General features: G+C 34.3%; 3 protein-coding genes and 1 long non-coding RNA gene across 4 annotated transcripts; 1 reads left to right on the top strand and 3 right to left on the bottom strand.

The window, feature by feature from the left end:
• Positions 1 to 443: 443 nt before the first annotated feature.
• Positions 444 to 1,198, bottom strand: LOC135150362 (uncharacterized). The gene is made up of 2 exons (XR_010288659.1): positions 886 to 1,198; positions 444 to 802 (listed from the first exon to the last, which is right to left on the bottom strand). It is a non-coding gene; the product is annotated as an uncharacterized LOC135150362 (long non-coding RNA).
• A 94-nt stretch (positions 1,199 to 1,292) lies between these two features.
• LOC108207168 (uncharacterized) lies at positions 1,293 to 3,116 on the bottom strand. Its single transcript, XM_017377627.2, has 2 exons — positions 2,250 to 3,116; positions 1,293 to 2,168 (listed from the first exon to the last, which is right to left on the bottom strand). The coding sequence occupies exons 1-2, from the start codon at positions 3,114 to 3,116 to the stop codon at positions 1,293 to 1,295; spliced, it is 1,743 nt and encodes a 580-aa protein (XP_017233116.1).
• A 6,487-nt stretch (positions 3,117 to 9,603) lies between these two features.
• Positions 9,604 to 10,896, top strand: LOC108207167 (uncharacterized). Its single transcript, XM_017377626.1, has 2 exons — positions 9,604 to 9,617; positions 9,882 to 10,896. The coding sequence occupies exons 1-2, from the start codon at positions 9,604 to 9,606 to the stop codon at positions 10,894 to 10,896; spliced, it is 1,029 nt and encodes a 342-aa protein (XP_017233115.1).
• Positions 10,897 to 20,113: 9,217 nt separating this feature from the next.
• Positions 20,114 to 25,876, bottom strand: LOC135150430 (uncharacterized). The gene is made up of 8 exons (XM_064086724.1): positions 25,714 to 25,876; positions 22,926 to 23,050; positions 22,497 to 22,806; positions 21,775 to 22,016; positions 21,458 to 21,661; positions 21,151 to 21,243; positions 20,605 to 20,733; positions 20,114 to 20,503 (listed from the first exon to the last, which is right to left on the bottom strand). The coding sequence occupies exons 1-8, from the start codon at positions 25,874 to 25,876 to the stop codon at positions 20,114 to 20,116; spliced, it is 1,656 nt and encodes a 551-aa protein (XP_063942794.1).
• Positions 25,877 to 26,270: the final 394 nt, after the last annotated feature.

Below are 26,270 nucleotides of genomic sequence, written 5' to 3'. Positions count from 1 at the left end.
TACTGAATGAGCAAGTAAGAAAGCATTATAAAGTTTGATCAAGAAGTGTGAAGAAGAAGATTATATATGAGTTAAATAAAGAAAATTTGTGTTGTGTTAAAACAAGCTTACGCCAAATGAAATAGCTTCCTATAAGCTAGTTTCTGTGTTATCCTTACTCTTAGAATGGATCAAAATGTTTATGGCAGCACAAGTCCAGTTTGGTGATCGAACTTTTGTCACTTTAAGAAATAAAAGTGCTTAGAAAATGATGTTCGAAAAAAATACAATTGTGCTTAATATGATAAAAAGTATTCTGATACAAAGTAATTTGACTCTTTGTTTACATGTATTAGTTATACTCTCCTCAACCAAAACAGAGATGGTCTAAAATAGTTCTATAATATATTCGGGACTTAAAGCTGGGAGCCAATTTAACTTATGATTGATTTATTTCAACGAAAGATATAAATAATATATATTATTTCACAGCTTTTTAGTTTTCAAAATTATAATGCATCATTATCATTACCAGCAAGCTCAACAACCATTAATTTACATCAGCACAGCGTATGTAGCACTGTGGTTGGTCAACATCTCCTTACCAAGCTTCCATTTATATAACTAGCTCCTGGATGCTATCGAGTTTGTGGTATTATCCGAGATATATATCCATTACGCAGGAGCAGTGGTAGAGTAGAATATAGTTATGGATCTGCTGGATACTCTCTTCCATGCTGCCATGGCCAGAGATGCTGATGCCATTGCTGAATTGGAGATGGAAGCTGATAGACTGTTCCAAGATGAAGAAACTATCCTTCACCTGCAATCACAGCAGGGAAATACAGAACGTGTGAAATTCATTTTGAGGGAATTTCCACACAAAAATCTTTTGACTAAGCTTACTAGATATAAACATTCAGCACTTCACCGTGCTATATATTTCGGACACACTGAAGTGGCTGAGGTCCTTGTTGATGCAGCTCGCCAGTTGCCTCCTTCAAATGATCAAGTTACTTCTATTCAATCTTTTCTCAGGCAAGGTGATAAAGTCATGGACACCGCCTTACACACAGCAGTCAAGTATGGTCACCTGGATATTGTTAAGCTACTAGTACAAAACACCGATGTACATAGAATATGGAGAAGTTAGGTTTGCATTCATAGAATATGGAGAAGTTAGGTTTATGTTTTATTATGGGTTATATTTGTTTGTGGTTTATGACACTACAACAAAAACGGTTAAAATTGACTGGCATTTCCGGTCAGTTTTAGTTATTTTATGACACTTTTAGTTATTTTTGACCGGTCTGTCACCGTGATTGCACGTATGGCGCGCTTGGTATTGTGCCGTCATCTTTTATCCATAACTCACGATGTATTCCCAATTCCATGCAATCACGTCTTGCCTTCAAGTTGTCTTTCGACTTCTTCTTGTCATTAATCAATGTGCAAAATATGTTGTCAAAAACATTTTTCTCGGTGTGCATGACATCGATGCAATGACGAAGTCTAAGTGTCTCCCAATACGGGAGCTCAAAAAATGGCGAAAAGTGAGTCCAATTATGTGTCACACCATAATCCCTGGGTTTTCTCCAAGATGTCTTTCCCGGATTGGGAAACTGTATCTGCTCGCACATTGTCTTTGCTATTATTCCAGAATGTCGATATGTGACTGATAGTACCTTAGTTCTTCCGAACTTTGTACTCCTTCTAAGTGGATCATCTTGGTCTAAGAAATATCGAGCAGTGCCATAAAAGCTAGGTTTACCACCATGTTTTAGTTGAGTGGCTTTAACTTCTCCGATACAAACTGGACAAGACAACTTGCCTTTAGTTGACCATCCACTAAGCATGGCAAGTGCAGGAAAGTCACTGATTGTCCACATTAGTGCCGCCTTCATCATAAAATTGGTACGTGAGAATCTATCATATGTTTCCACCCCGGTGTGCCACAATAATTTCAATTCATCAATCAGTGGTCGAAGATAAACATGAAGATCTTTTGTAGGATCACTCGGTCCAGGAATGAGAAGAGGCATGAACATGTATGGAGCCTTCGTGCACATAGATGGAGGAAGGTTGTACACAACAACCACCACAGGCCAGACTGTATATTCCCTTGCATGTGCATCACGAAATGGGTCAAATCCATCAGTGGAAAGGCCAAGTCTAACATTTCGAATCTCCTTTGAAAAGTGCGGGAATCTACTATCAAACTGCTTTCACTCATCACCATCTGCGGGGTGAGATAATTGGCCTTCAACTACAACTCTGTTCTGGTGCCACCTCATACACTCAGCTGTCTTCTCAGCCATAAACAAGCGTTGCAACCTTTGGGTGAGAGGAAAGTAGCGCAAGATCTTTCGTGCAATCTTCTTCTTCTTTGGATCCTTTTGTTCCTTGTATCGGCTTGTATAACATATGTCACAATGTGTCTTGTTGATGTCTTCCTTGTAAAATAACATGCAATCATTTTCACAAGCATCAATTTTTTCATATCCCATATGCAATGCCGATATCATCTTTCGCACCTCATAATAGCTTCTGGGAAGTTTGTGACCATCAGGTAACACCGATCCAATAAGACAAAGTAACTCATCGAAGCCATTATTACTACAATGATGCTTGTTCTTGAAATGTAGTAGCTTGTTTACAAATGACAATCTTGTGTAATCCTTGTTATTTGGATAGATTGGTTCAGAGGCATCATTCACCATATTGTAAAATTCTTTGGCATCGGCATTTGGTTCCTCCTCAAAATTCTCAAAATATCTATTTGCATCTGCAAAATCTCTTAGCATGCTATGAGCATCATGCATGTCATCATCATCATCATTACGACCGGAACTCATTCCAACTTCAACTCGGGGCATATCTTTCTCCCCATGTAAATCCCACTTGGTATACCATTGCATAATCCCATGAAGATACAAATCAACTTTCACACCACTAGGATCTTTGAAATACCTATTTTTACACTTTTGACATGGACATCTCATAAGGCCTTCATCTTCATCTTTAAGATTATCACAAGCAAATTTAAGAAAACTATCCACACCATTCTTGTATTCTTCCGTTATATATTTCAGCTCATTGTATCGACTATGACCAACCCAACTACGATCGGATGTCATCTACAAAATATACACACAATTCAATATAAAATGCAAATAAAATAAAATAACAAAATTCTAATTAATCCATACCTAAAATATATACTCATACACATACCTATACTAATTTCATCATACATGAGTAACATTAAACATTTATACCAATTTCACAAACAACACTCTACACTAATTTAGGAAACACAATTTAACCTAAGTAATTATCATAATTAGGTATTGAATTTATATTATTTAAAGAAAAAAACTAGTAAAATTAAAATACTAGAATGTGATACTTACTTGATAATCTCAATGATTTGATGAGAAGATGATGAGAAGAATATGATATATATATAATGGCATGAAAGAAGAAAAATGGTGGAAAAGGGAGAATAGAAGAGAAATGAGAAAGGGAAAGGGAAAGCGGCGTGAGTGAGTTTGGCAGTAGGTATTCCAATCTGGGAAGGGTTAAATTGACCGATGCCAGTCAAAAATATTAAATCGACCGGTTTCGGTCAATATTATATTACCGACCGCGACCGGCCAAAATAACTTATTTGACTAAATTCGGTCGATTTTATAATTCTGACCAATATCAGGCAAAACACATATTCAGCTTTTACTAAAACTTTTGTGCGGGCAAATTCCCGCGCGCGGAATAAATAAAATCGACCGGTTTCGGTCACTATTCTGTAACTGACCGGCTTCGGTCAAAAATACCTAATTGACTGAACTCGGTCAATATTATAATTCTGACCAGTTTCGGTCAAAACGAATATTCAGCTATTTCTGAAACTTTTGGGCGGGCAAATTCCCCCGCGCGGAATGATTTTGGCCACACCCAATTTGACCGCGTTCGGTCAATTTTATTAATTTGACCGAACCCAGTCAAAATTATTTTTAACTTTTTTTTGAGACTTTGTGCGGGAAAATTCCCGCCTAGGAAATAAAATTGACCGCATGCATTTTTGACCGATTTCGGTCAAATTTGATGACGTCATCAAATCAAACTTTGGCGGGAAAGTTCCCTCCATTTTTTACGGAGCCCACCATTTAAAATTGACCGGATAAATTTGACCGATCCCTAATTTTGACCGCGTGCGGTCAAATATAAGAACGGTCAAAATTATTCGGTCAATTTTAGCCTTGACTTGGTGAAATGCGGGTTTGACTTTAAAATTGACTGCGTTCGGTCAAAAATAAGGCGGTCAAAAATAATCGGTCAAAAATACCCGGTTTTTCTTGTAGTGTGATGAGATTATGCGTGTAAACATATTGTGATAATGATAGGGAACGTATTCTTAATTATTAAATCAGAGTTTTTATACTTGTAACCTGGATATCAAGAAAACAAGCTATATTTGCTCTTTCATCTGTTTAAGCAAAGTATATATCCTCAGGTTTGGAAGGATGTCAAGCACTTGAAAGGAATAGGTGCAAAGGAACTAAACATTCTCTAAGAATTTTTCACAAGTTTATTGAGAAAGAAATATGCGATTGCCCAAAACAATTAACATCATTTTTTATGATAGAGGCAAGCACATATGTATCAAACATTAGTTCATTTGGTACTTGGTCAAGAATAGGGAGAGGAAGATATCTGTTAGGTTGTTGCAAGACTGAAGAACGTGTGGCTGATATATAGTTCATGAAACCTCTGAAATACATCAGTTTCCCCGAAAACAAATTTCTTCTCGGCAAGCATTCTTACTCCGATGCGTCATATATATTTAACACTATAGGTTGATAAAAATTTCATCTCATTATGGGGCCGTTTGGGTAAACTTAAAATAAGTGCTTTTTGTTTAAAATAAAAAAATGAAGTAAAAGTCCCAAGCAAGTTAAGACTTATAAGTGATTAAACTGTTTGGGAAATAAGCACAAGTTCTCAAACAAAAGCTATGGGAAATAAGCACAAGTTCTCAAACAAAAGCTATGGGAAATAAGCACAAGTTCTCAAACAAAAGCTAGTAATCCTAACTTCTTTTAAGCGCTTCTTGACTTTTTACGCAAACGGTACAAATAAGTGCCTATAACTTATAAACCCAGAAGTCGGCTTATAATGGCCTGCCAAACACCACCTATATTTCTCAATCAACATAAACTGCTCGCCGGTTCTTCGGTATTAGGAGCACCATGTCCCCTAAAAAGTTTCTTGTTGATTACTACACGATTATAAGAGTTTACAGCAGTTAATTTAACCGGTCGAACTACAATAATGGCATACGTATGAAATTAAAGGAGCATAAATTTTATAAAGATGATTGAACTGTTCTAATTTTTTAATTTAACAACCCAGTAATTGGAAAAATCAAATATCGGAATAAGTTGTTGGAATAAGAAGTTAAAAGGACCAAACAAATCAATAAGACAACTAGTGGGTTGCTAAATAAAATAAACTACAACTTAAGATGAAGTTTAAAGTTGATAAAAATAACAAGACAATTATAATGTTATCAGCAAAAGATCATCCTACAGCAATTTTATAATTGTCCACAAATTTATCGAGAAACGAATTCTGCAATGGCCCAATGCAAAGATTGGGAATCTCATGATAGAAGCAAGCACATACCAACAGGGTGGAAGTATAAACTAGAATGTTGGACATATATTTCTTATCGTCCGGTTAACGTGTTCAAATTGTAACTCTACAGGTTCTTGCCGGCCTACAGTTTCCGATAGTACTCCTAAGTATGAAACAGTAGGGGAAGCTAACATTTATCATATATAATTTAGCTTTGTTGATTATATGTTCTCTCACGGGGACTCTTGTAGTGCTGTGGAGTAGAGTAATTACATAACATAACATTATTGTTATTATTTAATGGAATTGAATTAAACAAGATTGGTGCAACTTGTTAGTCAAATTGGGCAAACGACGGTTGTTAGAGATGGTGGTGGCCTTTCTTCATTGTGGGAAATGTTTATTCTTTGTGTTCCATTCATCTATATCAAATACTCTTTGTATAATGCAACTATTCAATATGCTACATGCATGCGCACTAATATCATGGACAAAATGGTCACTAGGCCTGCAGATTTTGGAAATTAAAGGAGTTCTGTAATAAATTATAGTCGTCATCTCCCATCAAATAACTGGACTGAATGTTAGAGATGGCAGCTTACATTCATTTATATCAACTATTCAATATGCTACAGCTGCCTTTCTTTATTCTGGGAAATGTTTATTCTTTGTGTTCCATTCATTTATATCAAATACTTGTTGTAAATTTTGTTAATGTTTCTTTAGTTTGTGTTATCTATGTGAATAAAGAAGTAGTATGATCTTCTAACGAATTGAAGAACCTATGTTTCTTTATTCAGGAAACTGCTTTTTCTTGTTCTGCATGCGCTCAAGTATATACTCCCTCCGTCCCCCTCATTTGTTTACATTGGGGGACGGGGGCTCGGCACGCATTCTAATGCTCTCGTAAAACGTAGTTCGGTAAATTATTTTGAACTTTTTTTTCTTCTGTATAAAAATTTGATGTTTAAATTTTTATACAAAAAAGAAAAAATTTAAAAATAAGCTATAGAACTATGTTTTATATGCGCATTAAAATGCGTGTCGAGCAGTGTGAAAAAACTGTAAACAAATGAGGGGGACAGAGGGAGTATTATTTAAGGGTTCGTTCTGGTGTGTGCCTATGGACCCATGCTCATATAATGACAGATTTTAGCGGAATTTTATATATTTGACAAAATACAGGTTGCTTATCATGTGCCCATGGACACACACTAGAAAAACTGATTATTTAAATGTCATGGTCTTTTTTTGTTACAATGTAAGCTTATATGCCTTACAAATTAGTATTTGTTCTAATACTTTTCGGATGAGCCAGAGTCGAACCCGGTCTCCCGGGACAATAGAGGATAAGCTCACCACTTGGGTTATTCAATCGTGCTCCCGTAGTTCTTTTTTTTTTTTTTTATCTTGTTCGCGTTTAATTTATTGATCTGAGTTGTTGGGATAAAGGTTGTTAGAAAGATACAATACTGATAAATGATTAGTAAGTTTAGTTAACAATCCACTAATTATCATATTGATCTTAAAACAAAATATTCTGTATGCAAAGCAAGTTGTTTTTTTTGGATAAAAAGTTAGGTACACCAATGACCACACAAATGAACCGGACAATTAGTTATTAATCATATACAAATATATCAAACCCACGATTAAGGCTAAAATTGTTAAAATGATGGAACGCTATGTTTTTGATAGAGTATATATCTATATAGGCTCATGATCAAATAGAAACCACTCTTAAAATAAAAATTAGAAACCAGTTTTCCTACCACTATTTATAACTACGGGTATCACTAATTTATACTAAACTAATCACTGTTTTTATATAGTATGTAAACAACGATTTTTATCATCAAAATTGAGAAAATCTACTTATCTAAATTATTGATAATCGATTATAGATGATTAATTTCATCCGTAGGAAGGTTCTTGGTGGTAGGAAGCCGCAAGAGAAGTTGTATGATGATGGTAAGTAGTTGTTAATTTTGTAAGTTATGATGGAAAGTGTATGTGATTATTGGTGATGATAGACAATGATGGCAAGTCATAGAAACGTTTGGTAATGGTGGTAAGAGGTCTATTATTACGATTTGGGTGAAGATGATGGTCATATACGTTGCATATATGTGTATATATATATTTATATTCGCGAGATATGCTATATATAAATTAGTGATATGTTATGTACAAATTAGTGATTTCTGTAGTTAAATATAGTGATAAAAAATTGTCCAGAAACTGGTTTTTAGTTTTTAGGCTAATTTGGTTTCTATTGGAGTAGAACTCTATCTATATATACTAGCCTTTAACCCGTGCGAAGCACGGACGGGTATATAATTCGTAATTTATTATTTATAATTGAAATTTTAATATCATTTATTGGATTGAATTTTAACTAAATTAAATTAACCAACTCATTATAAAATTTTCTCACGAAAATATAGCTTTTATAATTTATTATATATTTATAAATATTCTTCCGTTATTAATATGTGATAATTTATTATTCAATTAATTTTGAGTCAGATTTTTGAAATTTCATATATCTTCATATGTATGAAAAATGATATTTGTCGTCTAACAGATTAGAGTTAGAAAGGGTTACGTAATGATTAGTTTTTGTATTGAAATAGAACACGTTAGAGTTAACAAGAGTTATATGAAGGTATTGTTAAAAAAAGATATTCAAAATTGTATATTTATAATTTTATTTTTAACATCATTATAATTTCTTTTATGAAATATTATATGATAATGTATTGCCATGAGTGTATTTAGTATTTGAAACTCTTTAACTATGTAAGAGTAACATAACTCCACATGTTGTAGAGTTGTAGTTCGAGAGAGGGAGAGTGTCAAACCAAAAAATAACCAAAATTTGTGTAAGACTAAGAGAACTCTACGTGTTTTAGATTTTTAATTATAAAAGGACTTGACCAAACCAAAATTTTGGGCGACGACAAATTATACCTATATTGGCTTATTATAATATAGTATATATATATTTTAGATGATAATTATTCTCATATTAGTCATATTTTGCATTTAATTGGACATATTAGTCATATTTTGCATTTAAACATAGATGATCTTCAACAATTTTAATGAATACATGATATTTGTAGAACATATTTTACAAAATAATGTATTTTATAGTGTTTTGATTGCAGAATATACGTGGTCTCCGAGGTCTCCGATGAAATAGCGGTCTTGATAGAACTTTCCTCATATTTAATTATATTTTAATATTTTATTGTAGGGAGTAAGGAATTCTAAATTGGAAAGGATTTGGAACATATTAGAAGGAAATTCGGATATGTTGGCTAATCGCGCAAGAAATATTGTTTGGGCCGTAGCTGGAGTTTTAGAAGTCGGATTTGGGCGAGTAAACAGCCCACGTGAAGATAATTTAATTTACTATCATTCTAGATGGGTCCAGATATCAAAGGCCTGTTGAAACAGCCCAGGAATAGAGGAAAAAGTCAACCACAAATTTTGACTTTGGAAACCTATTCAGTTTCGGAATTTTCTTGTATACTCCTATTAGAATAAAAACACTTTGGTATTAGGTTTTAAGAGAAAAAGTATTACATACGTGCTATTGAGGAGAACCACGGTGAATAAGAGAAAGGATCGGCACTTTGTATCGTATTCTATTCTTTTTATGATTCTTACGTGTTTTACTATGATTATGATTGGCTAAACCTCTATTGTTGGAGGGCTGTTTTGAAGCCCTGAACCTTATGCAATTTTGATTCGTGAAAGTATGTTTTGATTGTACTTATATATGCGTCAATGCTTGTGAAGATACTTGAATTAACTAGGGTATGCGGTCATCCCAATATGTTATGTGGTGATAGCTTTGCAAAGTCAATTAATCTTTCTATGCGGTCATGGGATTAATTGTATTAGTGTGTAATTCATTTTAACATTTCCATGCGCTTATGGGGTTATACGAATAGCAGAACTTATTTCTATGCGGTCATGGCAAGCTCTCTGTAAGTATCTTTCAGAACATACCAACGAGATTTAGAATTGTTTCATGGGTTTAGCGGTGGATATTCATGCTTTCCAACATGTTTCTCTACTTGTTTACAAATAAATTTGCTTAGTTTATTTCTTAGTTAATCATTAGTTTATTAAAAAACCCATTTTTTATCTTTTAACAAAATATAAGTTAAGTGAGCCCTTGATACCTAGCGTTGAACGATACCCTTACTTTCACTACATTATATACGACACAAAAGGGTTTAAATTGGTAGAACTACACAACTGAATCTGAAATTCGAGCATGCTAACATTATTACCACAAAGAGTGGTCAGAATGTCATTCCCACTCAAAAGATTTTGGAAAATCAGGTTGATAAGCATGGTATCGAGAAAGACCCGGCAACTGAAAGAACTTCACACAATAAATTGGTTGAAGGAAGTGAGAATTCTCAAGCCAAGGAGGATAGTCATGAGAATGAGGATGAATATGAGATTGTGAACAACAATTCTGAGGAGAAGCACACTTCACCAATTTCTACTAGTAAATCTCATAAACCTTCAAATTCGGTTATTACTAATAGTCGCTTCGGTGGTGTTCCGTTTCCAGCTAGGTTGGTTCAGACAAAGAAGGGTGCATTAGAGACAAATATTTTGGAGACTTTTCGCAAGGTTCACATTAATTTGCCTTTACTAGAGTGCATTCAGAATCTTCCAGCATATGCAAAGGTATTGAAGGACTTGTGTACTAAACGAAGGAGGCTCAAGGGGAGTGAAGTTGTTGAGATGAAGGAGAATGTGTTTGCGGTTCTACAAGGAAGGTTACCAACTAAGTGTAAGGATCCAGGAAGCTTCACTATTCCTTGCACCATTGGTAAATCTAAATTTGAGAATGCGTTACTTGATTTGGGTGCGTCAATTAATGTTATACCATCTAGCTTGTATGAGAAATTGTGTATTAAAACTGAACTTAAAACAGATGGTGTTACAATTTTATTAGCTAACAGATCTCACGTTTACCCGAAAGGTGTTTTGGAGGATGTTCTTGTGCAGGTTGGCAGGTTTCAATATCCAGCTGATTTTTATATCTTAGACATGGGAGATGCGACTATTAATGCACAACTTATTCTTGGTAGACCATTCATGTGTACTGCTCAAACAAGAATTGATGTTGCAAGGGGAGAGCTCAGTATGGACTTTGATAATGAAACCATTAAGTTCAACATGTTTGAGATGATGCCATATCCCGTGGATACTGAGACATGCTTTACTAACATAATTTTAAATTAATAGTTAAGCTCCTGCTTATAATCTTGAGAATATATTATCATGTTCTCAATGTGGTACAAATCTGTTCCTAAGAAAATAAGATTTGAATTGGTGACAGGGTGGCGGCTAAGCAACAGGGTGGCGGCTAAGCAACAGGGTGGCGCTTGGCTTACATAGTTTGTTGACTTAATAACTAGACCACTGGTTATATTTATAAGAATATATCCTTATGTTCTCGATGTGGTACAAAGTTGGTCTTCAGAAAATAAGATTTGAACTGGTGACGGGGCGGCGCCAAGCGACGGGGCGGCCTGGGCTTATACTTTATTAACTTAAAAACTAGGTCCCTTCTTATATTCATTACAATATAATGTATTGTCATCGATGTGGTACAAAGACAAGGTAAGCAAGAAAAAAAGTCCCAAGGGCGCTCGAAAGGCGCGAGCAAGGCGTCTTGGGATTCACAAGAGATGCATGGCCAAAATCAACAAGTTTTTGTTAAAAATATTGCCTCGACTCTTACTATATATTCTTATCCTTGCTCTTTTCTATTATCGATATGGGAGTTTTTCTATTCAATATTTATATTATATTAAAAATACACATTATGTATTATTCAAATAAAATGGATTTGGGATATTACAAAATGGGTCTTGCTCTTTCAACTATAGAAGACGAATATATGGCTATCTCTAAAGCTAACAAGGATATGATCTGGTTGAAGAATTTTTTTAAGGAGTTGAGTGAGAAAAAGGTTGTATCTGCTATTGTATAGGGATAGAGTTCCATTCATCTTTCGAAAAATCCTAAGTTTCATGCTTGGAAGAAACATATTAAGTTGCGATATCACTTTACAAGAGAGTTGATTAGCAATGGTACTTTGTCCTTGAAGTATATCATTGATTCAAAGAATCTTTTAGATATGTTGACTAATGTGGTTATCAATGACAAGTTGAAATTTGCACAGTTTCAACTGGCCTTTAGTATTGATGAGAATGCACTACACTGGTTAGAGTTATTGATTGAAGTATTGGGTTAGACTAGATTTACAAGAGTGAAGTGAGGATGTGGTCAAACTCCAAGTGGGAGATTGTGGGGTTTGTGGAGTCTCAGTCAGTTTCAAAATTGAATTCTTATCTGAGTATAAATATCATAATTATAGTCTAATTAGACTTAGGTATTTCAGAACTTGACGTCTTGCTTAGATTGCTATATCGGGAGTTACTCCACGTATTGCTTGACGTAAAACAGATAGTGGATTTGTTTCTATCTTTTGGTGAATCTTTTTCATGGCATGATAGATTATTTAATAAGCCAATGATTTTTTTCTGTGTTTCAGTATACGATTAACCAACATGTTAACTATTATAATAAATTGGATCGGATTTTGCAGTTTTTTCTTCTGCAGTACCTTGATGTTACATGAGCGTGAAGGGGTTCAAGAATTCATTTTATTTTTTTAGGACTAATTCTTCTCTTATAAATACTCTCATGTAATTGTAAAATCCCAACACAACATAATTATGAGAGATGAATAAAACTAGTACAACTTGTGACACTGAAAATTTTCAAACCATGTAAATCTTGATTATGTGTGATTATCGTTTATTTACTTATTCTTGTCTATTCGTTTTGAAAATTTTCGTTGTTGTATAATCAATTATATATATTACTGTATATATATTTCTAAATCATTATTTAATTTGACATCAGGAGCAAGAGTTTACAGGAGTTAGGTGAGTTTAACTATAGGGTTGAACTGATCAAACTATTGGGTTTTTAAGGGTTGCGGCCTTCATTATTCTGTGCCCACCACCAGCATCATATCACATGATGATGGCCAGCTTTTAAATTGTTAATTAATTTTTCATGTTTCAATTACAGAACATGATCCAAATGTTTTTCTTTTTTAATTTAAATAACAACCAACTCCTTCTCGTTTTGCCTAAGAAAGATTAATATATGTACTCTTTGTGAGACAATAGAGTTGCTAGGATAAGAGGTCACATGGATGGGAAGATGCTGCAAACAACTGGTGGATTGTTAAATTAAAATAGGAGTAATCGCACATAAATTATGTTAAACTAACAACCCGCTAATTATCAATGTTGTCAAGGAAATACTCATGTTTTCTTCATTTTTTGACCTTACTTCTAATATAATGATAGTAAGATATATGCGATTTTTAAAAACATAAATATTATAAATTTATTATATTTATTCCCTCCTCCATCCCTTCCAAATATTTACATTTGGGTTGGACACCGAGATTAAGAATCAAGTAAAGTGTGAGTGGAAAAATGAGAAAAAGTGGAAATAGTGAGGAGCCTAATTGGTATTTAAGATATAAACTAAGTAGAGTGGATAAGAGTGGGTGGAATAATTGATTTGTATGTTATTAAAAGTAAGTTTTGAGTAGGTGTGGAATAATTGATTTTATATTATTAAATCTTATTATATTTAATAAGTTTTGGAATGGAAATAATCGAACGCGCCTAAAGTATAAAAAATTGGTCGGGACAAAGAAAATAAAAGAATAAAAAAAACCTTGCCCGGTTAAAAAATAGGAGCTAGAAAAGGTTAATAGGCAAGAGGATCACTGAACTCATGGCCAACTTGCAGTTGGGTCACTGAACTCAAAAAGTTTGCAAACGGATCACAGAACTAGATTTAACTTGCAGTCAACTCACCGTACTAATAAAAGTTTGCATTTAGGTCACCGCGCCGCTAAGTATCAGTTGATTTTAACGAAATCCGTTAAGAAAAATAAAAATATTTTGAAAAAAATATAAAAATTGATTTTTTTAAAAAAAAATATGAAAATTTTGAAAAAACTTTAAAAATTCAAAAGTTTTGAAAATTGAATTAAATTCTGAATTTTTTTAATTTGTAAAATTTAGGTATATTTTTTGAATTCCAGATTTTTTTGATTGTTTTCAAAAAAATTTAGATTTTTTTCGAAGTTTTTACATTTTTTTTCATATTTTTAAAAAAATTCATATTTTTATTGCTTTTTCAAAATTTTCAAAACTTTTTAAGTTTTCTTAAAAAAATTGAATTTTTTAATATATTTTTCAAAATTTTCAATTTTTTAAGTTTTCAGGTTTTTTTAAAAACTCGAAAATTTTCAATTTTTTTCAAAGTTTTTTATTCTTTTTAATTTTTTTAACGGATTCCGTTAAAGTCAACTGATACTTAACGGCACAGTGACCTAAATGCAACCTTTTATTAGTTCAGTTAGTTGACTGCAAGTTAAATCTAGTTCTATGATCCGTTTGCAAATTTTTTGAGTTCAGTGACCCAACTGCAAGTTGTTCATGAGTTCGGTGATCTTTTTGCCTATTAAGTACCTGGCTGGTCAGGTTAAGTGCATGCATCCCATTCCCAGCTGGTCGCTATTTTTTTTGGAATACTCTAGTGTTGTTTATAAACACTAACTTATAATCTGTGTAGTGCAGCCGTATGATTTATAATTAATGGATTGAATTAATTGGTTTTATTAAATAGCTATTTTGATTATCAATTAAGGGGCATATTGGATACAGATTATAATATTTTATTTTTGGATTTGAAATTCGTTAGGATTTTAGATTATACTCTAAAATATTATATAGGTTTGTTTAAAATCCATTAGCATATAACTAGTGAATAAAGCCGCGCTTCGCGGCGGCGTTATCAATTTTTTATAAATTTGGATACGAATTAATATTATAATTGCATAAAAGTTATTTTGAATCATGTTCTTGTAAAACATATAATTAATAAAAAAAATTATAATTAATATAAAAATTTGTTTAAGTGGTCCTCATGTCAATGTACACACAATACTAATAAAAAAATTGTTTGAACTGCCCTCACATCTAGGGTTAAAAATGGGGCGGGGACTTCATTTCCCAGCCCCGCCCCATATATATTTTTCCTGCCCCGTCCCCGCCCCATTCCCCGCGAGGATATATTTTTAATTCCCATTCCCGCCCCAATGGGGATTTAATATATTTCCGCCCCACCCCGCCCCGATATGTTATATTACATTTTTCTGCTCACTCTTTCTTTTCTGATCAGGCGGAACTTGGCAGCGTGCAAGTTAATCTGCCTTCACAGGCTTCTGGAGGACAATTTGTTCCTCCACTACCTTTGAACCCATCTTAGGGGACATTGGTAGTATATACAGGTACAGCAGGCAGAGTGAATGAACAGAGTGATGTAAGGCAAACACCGAGCGATACACATGCACGTGAGGCTAGTGAAACAGCTTTGAGTGTACGTGAGGTGAGTGCACACACTAACCCTGCTCTGTTTGAAGAACAAATGACTAAGTTAAGAGCTGAACTAACCAAGATGATTGCTGAAAATGAGAAGCTCAAGGGTGCACAATTGGTGACCCTAGGAAAGAAAGCTGATGAAAGGCCATCCAGTTCCTCCAGGGATGAGCTTCAAGAAGAGATCCATGAGTTAGCTGTCGAAATGAGATCCAATCATCAACTTTAGATGGATAAATTTGATTCTATCGACAGCAAACTTGATCAACTCCTCAGGAATTCAAAGTCAAATGATCAACCTTCCGAAGAGGATCCCTCAACTAAGGGGGAGAATAGAGGAGACAAAGGCGACAGGGATGATAGAGGCAATAGCTCAAATCAGTCCAACAAGGGAAATACCACTTCTGGATCTGCCCCTGACAATGAATCGGACAAGTAAAAAGGCAAAGAACCGTTACATCAATCCGACAATGTCTTCAACTCTGATAGTTATGATGATGATCCACATGACATGGATGATGATGACGTCTTTGATGCTACCTACCGTCAAGAAGAATAAGAAGGTAAATTTGATGAGAGTTATTTGTTTCAGGATGAAGAATCTGTTCATCTGGAACACGAGGAGAATGTCCGGAAGTTCAAAGCTGAAAATGAAGCCAGGAAGCGTAAGCTTCGTGATTATCAAAAACTTCTAGAGGACAAGTTGATCACTGAGGATCAAATCAAGATTGAAAAACAGAAAATCTATGATGTTGCGTGCAAGCAGAAGAATCTTGATATTAGAAGAAAGGAAGGGAAAAGCTGGGACATTGCAAGAAGGATCTTTAATGGACCTCAAAGGGAGCCTTTCAATGACAAAAAGCTTTTATCTCTGATCTATGATCTTCGAGAGGTAAACCCTGACGAGGATGTCTTTATGCATGCCTTTGCTTTAGAGTTGGAATACTTAACTGTGGCAGTTAAGGGATTGCTAGAAGAATGAGAGCTAATTGTCTATACACAGAGAAATGGTTCATTCAGACTATTTGTCGAATTCCTTAAATCATTCTCTATAACTGAGCTCTGGGTACTTCGCAACAAGGTTAAGCGCTGCTCCAACCTGAACGAACTCTTTCGCGACAAACTGCTGGATTGTGCTGATTTCAACAGTCCACAGGTTGTTAGAAACCCATACTGTGTAAAGTTCGTTCACAAGGAGATCTTCAGCACTGTCTATCTCAATGAAGAAGCACTTGCGAAGTATCCTGCAAAGCAACTGGCTCTTGCCTCCACTCTTCTCAGAACCAAGGGCTTCGCTTCTAAGGCCAAGTCTGATGCTGATGATATGATCTTAGCTTACTGCACTCGAAAGAATATTTCTCAATACACTACATCAGAAGTGCCAACCAGGGAAGAACCATCAACTCCTATCCTTCATAGTTCTGATTCTGAGGAAGGAGAAGTGATCTTTAGATTATATAGGGTATTGTAATATTTGTTCAAAAACAACACCCCTTTTGTAATCTATTGTTTATGTTTGAATCTGGTGAATGTTTAATTAAATACCAGAAACTTTTGCTATTTATCTTTCCATGTTTTATCCTTTGTCTTATCAGTTAGTTGAGTTATCCTCTCGATAATTTGCATTTTATGATAACAAACAAATAGGGGAGATTGAAAGGCATATGTTTAGCCTATTTGTAATTAAAGAGGTACCAACTCAACTCTGATAAGAAAGCAAAGTAAATAGCAAGTACTGTTGAAGGAATCCGTACGAAGAACGTCAAGTGATTTATTGAAATTATATGTCTAAAGAATTTCAGGATGCTGCTGCACAACACTGGAAGAAGTTCATTAATATGTTCAAGCCTCAGTGTACAAATAATCTTTTGTAGCATGTACAGAAGTCCAGAAGGTATAAGGTTTTAATACTTTATTTATTCAGAAGATTCCATACTATTGTTACTTATGAAGAAGAACTACGAACACAAAGACTCGACGAAAAAGCCACATCTCAAATGTTTATTTGATAAAGAATATTTAATTCAGCTAGATACAGATGAACCAGACAGTACATTTGTGTGTCAGCTACTCAGATTAAGTGTTCTGCATCAACTACAAGTGGCCGTTCGATCAAGACGAAGATCTACAAAGTTTTACAAAGCCTGGAGTCCCTGCTGCTGAAGGATAATAATTTTATGAGTATTTATTTAATTATCTCACTTCTCAAAATAATTAAATTATTTGTATAATTTATTTATTAAATTGATTCACCTTCGAATTAATATAATTTATGAACTAGCATTTTTTGCCCGCGCTCCGCGCACGGACGTCAATTATTTTTTATTTATTCATTTCAGAAAAATATTTAATACTTCATAACATTTTAATATCATGAAATATATGTTAAAAATATTGAATAGACCATAATACATTGTTTTTATCATTGAAATTACTAAATTGAAAAATAACAAATCTCAAAAATATAAATGTACCACTGTGAATGATAATATATTTATTTTTACCATCATGTTATATAGGTATTTATTTAATTATCAATAAAATATAAAAAATTATATTCATGACTACATAATAATATTGATGTTAATAGTTAACAAAAAATCCTAATGATGTATGTGACATAGATTTCTCTCGTAAATAAATTGTTAAATTTATTTAATATAAAAATATCAAGCATTATATTAATCTATTTAAAATTATGTTCACTTTTGGATCTAATTTATACATTTTAAACTTTTTCGACAACAAATAATCTCAATCCATGTGATATTAACTTAATAGAATATTATTTATTTAGTGATATTAACTTCTACTAATTGTTAACTTTATTGATATTTACATATTTTGTGTTAAAATCATATTCTTGTTTGTTAATTTTTTTGATATTTACATATTTTGAGTTAAAATATTAAAAAAGAAAGATTTCTCGTAAGATTAGATGGTGAAATTTATGATAACTTTTTTCAACTAAAAGTTCTCGTTCGAAAAACCTGCTCTTAAATTTTTCACATAATTTCACATGTTTTTTAGCAAAAAAAGGTTATTGCAATCTGTGAAAGCAAAGCCAAACTGAGTCTCAATGAGTACGCATTCTCAAAAGAGGTAATGAAAGAAAATTAACATATTTTTAACATAGTTAAAATTTCTCCACGACGACTCTCGGATATTAAATATTAAATTTAACTATAATTATAAATGTCGATTTAGATTTTTCGTCAAAATTTCAATATTAAAATGTTGAAATAAAGTTTAAATTCTCTTTATAATATTTCGATATTAGTATTACCCTCTCTAAAAGAGAAGTATAACAAAATCATAGTATATATTAAAATAATACTTTCAACTTATTCTATACATGTATAAGATTTACGTGTAATTTTGAAGAATTTTTTTTAACGAACTCTTTCATACATTTAACTTGTTGAATAAATTATGGTAGTGTATTCAATATAATTATCTTCCTTTTATATTGGTGATTACAACCATTCCTACAAACACGTGGATGTTTTCATAGCAGATTGGCAAACGGAAGGATTGAACAATAAAAACCATATTAACAAACGGAGAATTATGTCACTCTAACCTGTGTGATTCCGCACGATAACACTTGACATGATTAATATGACGGGTCGTTCCAACAAATCTTGGTATATAGGATTCACATCATTTGTCAGATCTCCCCATAGATGCACACGTAATGATTAACTTGTACAAAGGTAGAATAACTTGTCAGATATCTCCCCTATATATATATATATATATATATATATATATATATATATATATATATATATATATATATATATATATATATATATATATGGTCAAGTTCCGTGGAGACGCAGCTTATCAAGAGACGAGAGAGACATAACACCAGCCGTTGATTCCACCACACTACACCATAGAATGCATATGGCAACACCCATGAAACGTTGCTTTAGCTTCATAATATGTTGCCATAGACCAAAAATCGATCAAAGGCAACATATATAAGCGTTGCATTTTTCGATGTTGCCTTTGCTCTTTATGGCAACACTGCATTCCTCTATGCCAACATCAAATTTTATGTTTTATTAGGCTCCAGCAGCAACGATTCAGTTAGCCTATACCAACACAAATATGTGTTGGCGTTGCGTACAGATTTTTGAAAAATGAAGTGGGCCCCACATGTGGGGACCGCTTTTGCTACGTCAGCAGCTGTGTGGACCATAAGTGACACATCAGAAGTTGTGGGACCCACCACTGCCACATAAGCAGTGACGGGACCCTGATGCCACGTCATCACATGTGGGCCCCACATTTGCCATGTCATCAACTGTGGGCCCACAATGTGCCACGTCATCAAAGGTGGGGCCCATATGCCACGTCATCATAGTGGGTCCCACCCTGCCACGTCAGCAGCAGTGGGGACATTTGCCACGTCATCATGGTGGGTCCCTCACTGCCACGTCGGCAGCAGTGGGGACCACAGGTGCCACGTCATTAAGTGGGGCCCACCTCTGGTCCCCAGTTTTTGCCAACATATTTTTCAACAACTGCAACATATTTTAGCAACATTTTTTTGATAAATCTGTTCTTTTTGCCAACAGTTTATAATAGCAATGCCAACAGTTTTAGATATGAAAAAATGAAATAGCATGTTTGTAAGTGGCCTATCCATTACACAACCAACTGCATAATTACCAATAAAACATCAATACACAACCAACTGTATATAGAATCCACAAACTACAATTCTCCAAACTAAACCACCAACTCCATAAAACCACCAAAAGAATCCACCAACTACATACATCCACCAACTACATAGATTCACCAAAATAATCCAACAACTACATAATATATCCCAAGCAACTACAAGAAATCCACCGAATTAATTTACCAAGTACATACCATTCAACCATAGTTAATGCACAATGTCTACGTTAGAATATTATAAGCAAAAGATAAATTCTCTAAAATAGAGCAGAGATAATTAACTAAGAGCTAGTGCCACCAGTCGTAGGAGTGCCATTTTCTTGGTCACTCGAGACGGTCGTGCAAAGCTCCCCAAGATCAATGTTGATATTTGGGTTTGCTTCACCCAATTTTTTAAGCACATATGTCAAATTTTCCTGGACCTTTTTGTTAACCTGAGCATCCAACTCTGATTGCACCCTCTCACTCACTTTTGCCTCGACTTCTTCCACCAGACTTTCCCTTATCTTGCTTGTGAGGTCCTGCACATACGTCTGTGTTGGAGCAGCGGCAGGAATTTTGGATGGCTCCACTGATCTTCCTACAAGCCAAGATGAACCATGTTCTTTTCCATCTGTGATCAGTTCATCAATCCCCTCTTCTGCTGTGCTGAGCTTCTTCTTAATCTTATCCTACAAATTTAGGAGACCGAAACCAATGAAATATATCAAGTTCTAAGTTACACTAGTAATTCAGTTGCATAGCATTTAATTAAAAAAAACTAAATGCTTACAATTCTGTACTTCATTACAGAAGGCTCAGTCATATATGTGCGTCCTGGGTGTCGTTTACGAGTTTTAACAAAAACTTTCGCATCTGATGGTTCACCCGCATCCGGCATAGTCTGCTGCATCTTCTTTTGCTAGTAGAAAAGATCACAAGTATAGCAATATCAATTAGATGAGACATTAACATCCGATCATATTAGCTAATACAATTTTAAAAAGTACTATTAGCATCAAATTTATTTATCTTGGAATACATATAAACTTACAACATGACTTCAACTTTGATATTTAGTCATAGCACACATATAAATTAGAAAAAAGCACAAATTCGAATACAAACTCCATTTATAAACAGCCTATGGACGCAAACTCCATTAATAAATTAGTACATAAACTCGAAGGAAATTTAGGATAGAGCGTATACATAAAATTGAATATAACTGAATTATTAGAAAGATTATGATTTTATGTTTTTGTATATTTTAAGAACACATGAAAATTTAAGAACACATGAATAATAAATAAAACAAGGCATTCAAGAAGTGATATACCATTTTGTATTTTACTTGTGAGAAACATCTAGGACCAGCAGTATGTGTGTCAACCACAAAACTACGGCTCACAACACATTTCCTCGCATTTTCCTGCAAAAAACATGAATGCTATGAATATCGCAAATATCACATTCAAAAAATATTTGAAATAAAAATTTTATAACATTACATCGCTTATAATTTTTAGAAAAAGACCACAAATATAAACACAGTATCATATTACGTTTATCCCTTTTTAATTAAATTTTTATCTCTATTAAAGTGAAAAACAAGGATGCTGAGAGTTTTAAAGTAACACATATACCTGAACTTTTGCATCTCCCCAGTATTTTATCAGCGACTTGAAAGTTTCAAGTGGAACATCTTCAGGCCTATTTTCCAGCCTATCCTCATCATTGTCATAGGGAGTGTAATGTGCCTTCTTCAAGCGACACTTGCGCCCCCTCCAAGATTCTTGAATTGTCATCATCGACCATGCTCTCAATTCCTCAGGAATAATATACCGTTGCTTCAAAAAGTTGAACATAAAATATGTTAAACTAATCTTGAATATTTTACTGTACATCCTGAAATACTAACGAAAAAAACAAAATTTTACATTTATTTAAAGTCAGTATGTACCTTCACATAACTCCACATTGTGTCCTTCAGGCTTTTAGGAACATGACGCCAACTTACATAAGTTAGCGCCACACAACGTCTCGCCATTGTCCCCAAAAAATTGCTAAGTTCAGACACAACTTTGTCGTCATCTGAAATAGGCTGGAAACGGCTATTCATGTCAATCACAACTCTCTTGTCAAAGGGCCTGGAGTGAACTCTATCCATTCTTGTTCCTCCTCGGAATCTCTTTGGAACTTCAACTTTAGGTGCATGAACAAAATAGATGATGCATTAATTAGAGAAAGAACAAAAAAACATTACATAAAAAAATAAAGCATATCAGGTCTCGGACATATTATATGAAAACATTTCTGTTTGCAGCACATTTAAATTACTATGCATCCGTATATGGTTTGGGTTAGTCCCTTTACCCCATTATAAAGCCGTCAAGACTAATAATAATGTGTACATAAATTTAGCTTTATAGATATCCATATGTTATCACAATGCCAATACCTATAAATTCAGTGCTTTCAGTCTCTTCTAAATACCATTTAAGAATTTTAGTGACATATAGATTATATTTAATATTATTGATTTTACTGATGTGAATTCTTTTAATTTGACATCACAAAAATCATAAATATTCACATCGATAAAATCAGGCAAATTCAATTTTTGTGAAATTTTTTTTATAGCAAGGCTGTACAAGAAAAATGAAGAAAGGAATATATGCTGACCTTCATTTTCTTCTCCATCTTCGTAATCAGCCAAGCTAGGTTCTGCAGGTTGAGGTGGTTCTGCAGGTTGAGGTGGTTTTTTGGTTGTGGCAGCCTTTACAGAATTCTCCCTTTGGCGTTTCCGCATAGCCATATAATCATCCACCGTACCTTTTCCACCCGCTTCTGGTAACTGAATAGGGACATGTTCCTCGTGGTTTGCATCATTCACTTCCTTGTCACTTGTAACATCTTTCACAGGAGGAGCATTGGATCTTGAACGAGTTGTTGGTCCAAAAAGAGACTTGGTCTTCTTCACATTTTTGGTTTTCTGCAATATATATATATATATATATATATATATATATATATATAATTAGGTACACATGGTAATATTTAAGCATTTTATGGGTTATAAAGTGGTAGATTGAATCTCCAGATGTGACACACCTTTGCCGGAACTTCAGAATCACTATCATCATCATGTTCCTCCGTATGCTCTGGAACATAATCCTCGCTGTCCTCTTGCACCCTTTCTTTTTGCTTTTTCTTCAAGTCTGGAGGCTTAATTGCAGCTGCTAAGGTAGGTAAATGCCTCTACCCCACTAACGTATCTCTCACTAAACTTAGGAAGATTTATCCAGATAGTTTCCTCGTCGTCCATAACTACAAATAAGAATCATAGAAATATTATAATATACGTTGAATATTATAACAAGATTATCAATGAAAATTGCTGTTAAGGACCTTGTATAAAGTGTAGTATAAAACTTAAAAGTTAGACCTGGAACTCATATGACTATATACATGATTCTTATGTCCTGTAGGTTCTGGTATATATTAAGTCATTAACATACATATGCCTACACTATATAACCTATACGTAATATCTATATAATCACTCAACTTAATTACTAACAGTTCATAATCCTCACCTAAAATACTTAAACATAATCCTCAACTAAAACATGGCATAATACATATAAACAGAGGATATAAAATGTTAAAATAGAGCATATAAACACAGAGCATATAAACATTAAAATGAGCACAATACAGAGCACACAACATATATATAAACTTTAAATCTAGTTGATGATTCCTAGTATCTCAACTAAAGCACCAGAATATATAATCACAAAACACAAAAAACACAACTACTTACATATAAATATTCCTAGCACAACTGAGAAGCACAAAACTAAAAAAAAAAATCTAACTCAGCACATCCAACTCGATTTAAAAATATATAATAACAAAACACCAAAAACAGAATATAACACAGAACACATATTAGAACACAAATAATAAATAGAACACAAAACACAAAGAGAATACAAGAGATGAAATTACCTTAAGCTCGAAGAATCTGAGATGAAACCGACTAAAGCCCCAAATCGAAACCCTAATTAGCAAGCAAAATAGAACCGGAATCAGCAAGCAAGCAATCAAAATCGAACCCAAATCGAACCTGAGATAAAATGAAATCCCTAATCAGCAAGCAAAATAGTAAAAAAAGAACATTAAAAAGCCCTAAATTAAAAGCCCTAATTTCTATGAGCGTGAGGTGAGGTGTGAGTGTGTGAGGTGTGAGTGTGTGAGGATAAGTGTGAGTGTGTGAGGAGTACAGAGGAGGTGACGAGCGGTGAGGAGGTGAGCGGAGAGGTGCGGAGGAGCGGTGAGGAGTTGAGCAGAGAGAGGTGCGGTGAGGTGAGGTGAGAGAGAGAATGAGCTGAGAGTAGTGTGAGTGTGTGTTAGAAAATGAGTTGTTCGAAATTTTCACTAAGTATGGGCGGTTGTTTTTACCGCTCCCCTAATTTTCAGCAACAACATTAATATAATAATTCTATTTCAATTAAATTGTTTAATTATTTATTTAAAATAAGATAATTTTACTTATTGTTTTTTGTTTATTAATAATCTTAATCAATTTATTAATATTTTGATGTATATTTAATACCAAAATTAAGTTTTTGGATCCATGATTAATTTAAATATACGGTCTATTGACACGAGTTGGGAGTCTTAACTGATTTGACTGTTAAAAGACCGCATTAAATAAAATCATATTTTTTCGAAAAAATTCTCGCATCACTAAAATCACGAGAATTTAACATCCGTACGGATGGATCTTTGAAAACAGATTTAAAAAAAATACATTCTTCACTCTGCACTAGTCTATTGACACGAGTTGGGAGTCTTGACCGATTTGACTGCTAATAGACTGCATCAGATAAATCCATATTTTTTCGAAATAATTCGGGCATCACTAAAATCGCGAGAATTTAACATCCGTACGGATGGATCTTTGAAAACGGATTTAAAAAAAATACAATCTTCACTCTGCACTAGTCTATTGACACGAGTTGGGAGTCTTGACCGATTTGACTGTTAATAGACTGCATCAGATAAATCCATATTTTTTCGAAATAATTCGGGCATCACTAAAATCACGAGAATTTAACATCCGTACGGATGGATCGTTGCAAATGGATTTTAAAAAAATACAATCTTCACTCTGCACTAGTCTATTGAAAAGAGTTGGGAGTCTTGACCGATTTGACTGTTAATAGACTGCATCAAATAAATCCATATTTTTTCGAAAAAATTCTCGCGTCACCAAAGTCACGAGAATTTAACATCCGTACGGATGGATCGTTGAAAACGGATTTAAAATAATGCTTTCTTTATTCTGCACTAGTCTATTGACACGAGTTGACAGCCTTGACCGATTTGACTGTTAAAAGACGGCATCAAGTGAATCCAGATTTTTTCGAAAAAATTCTCGAATCACCAAAGTCACGAGAATTTAACATCTGTATGGATGGATCGTTGAAAACAGATTTTTAAAAAAATTCTTTCTTCATTCTGCACTAGTCTATTGACACGAGTTGGCAGCTTTGACCGATTTGACTGTTAAAAGACGGCATCGAATAAATCCAGATTTTTTCGAAAAAATTCTCGCATCACCGAAGTCACGAGACTTTAACATCTGTACGGATGGATCGTTGAAAACGGATTTTAAATAATAGTTGTAATGCTACCTTTTTTGATTTAATCAAGATTTTGTAAACAGGTTATATTAAAGTAATGGAATTTTTGACCAAGTGCAAGGTTTGGTGCAGTGGTTGGCACCATATACTTTCTCATGGGAGGTTGGGGGTTCGATTCCTCAACCTTAAAAAATTTTCTTCACATCTCACAACCGTACTGACACGTCATCCAGAGTGGGGCCCACAAGGGTCCCCCAATGCCACATCAGTAGCGAGGTGTCCCACAGTGGGACCCACTGCCACGTCAGCAACAGTGGGGCCCACACTGCCTCGCCACGTCAGCAGCAGTGGGGCCCACAGTGCCACGTCAGCAGCAGTGGGGCCCACTTGTGGGGCCCACAGTGCCATGTCAGCAGCAGTGGGGCCCACAATGCCACGTCAGCAGCACTGGGACCCACACTGCCACATCAGCATCCGTGGGTCCGAGGGTGAGGAAACACTAGAGCCACGTCAGCATTTATATTTTAAATAAATATTTATGGCAACAAATCTTCATACCTAAAGCAACAGTCTCTACGACAATAGTTACTAGCAACAGATTTTGGATGTCTAAGGCAACAGATAGATGACAATGTTGTGGTAGCCAAAATATGAATGGCAAAGGCAACAGAAACAATGGCAACGTTAGCTTTAAATGTTGTAGTAGACCGTTTATGGTGTAGTGACCAGTATTCTTGCAACAACTACAGGGGCACGCTGGGAAAAATAATAATTTATATGCTGATGTAAATTGGAAACATAC

This window comes from Daucus carota, chromosome 2, assembly GCF_001625215.2.
Source record: "Daucus carota subsp. sativus chromosome 2, DH1 v3.0, whole genome shotgun sequence".
NCBI classification, from domain to species: Eukaryota; Viridiplantae; Streptophyta; class Magnoliopsida; order Apiales; family Apiaceae; genus Daucus; species Daucus carota.
The sequence above is the reverse complement of the archived record's forward strand: the minus strand, read 5'-3'. Positions and strand labels throughout refer to the sequence as shown.

Coding starts and splice junctions, on each gene's coding strand:
- LOC108207168 (XM_017377627.2), bottom strand. CDS start 3,116: ATGACATCCGATCGTAGTTGGGTTGGTCATAGTCGATACAATGAGCTG. Junction 2,169..2,249: donor GGTGGCACCAGAACAGAGTT/GTAGTTGAAGGC, acceptor CACTTTTCAAAG/GAGATTCGAAATGTTAGACT.
- LOC135150430 (XM_064086724.1), bottom strand. CDS start 25,876: ATGGCACTGTGGGCCCCACAAGTGGGCCCCACTGCTGCTGACGTGGCA. Junction 22,807..22,925: donor ATTCTGAAGTTCCGGCAAAG/GTGTGTCACATC, acceptor TATATATTGCAG/AAAACCAAAAATGTGAAGAA. Junction 20,504..20,604: donor CTGTAATGAAGTACAGAATT/GTAAGCATTTAG, acceptor CTAAATTTGTAG/GATAAGATTAAGAAGAAGCT.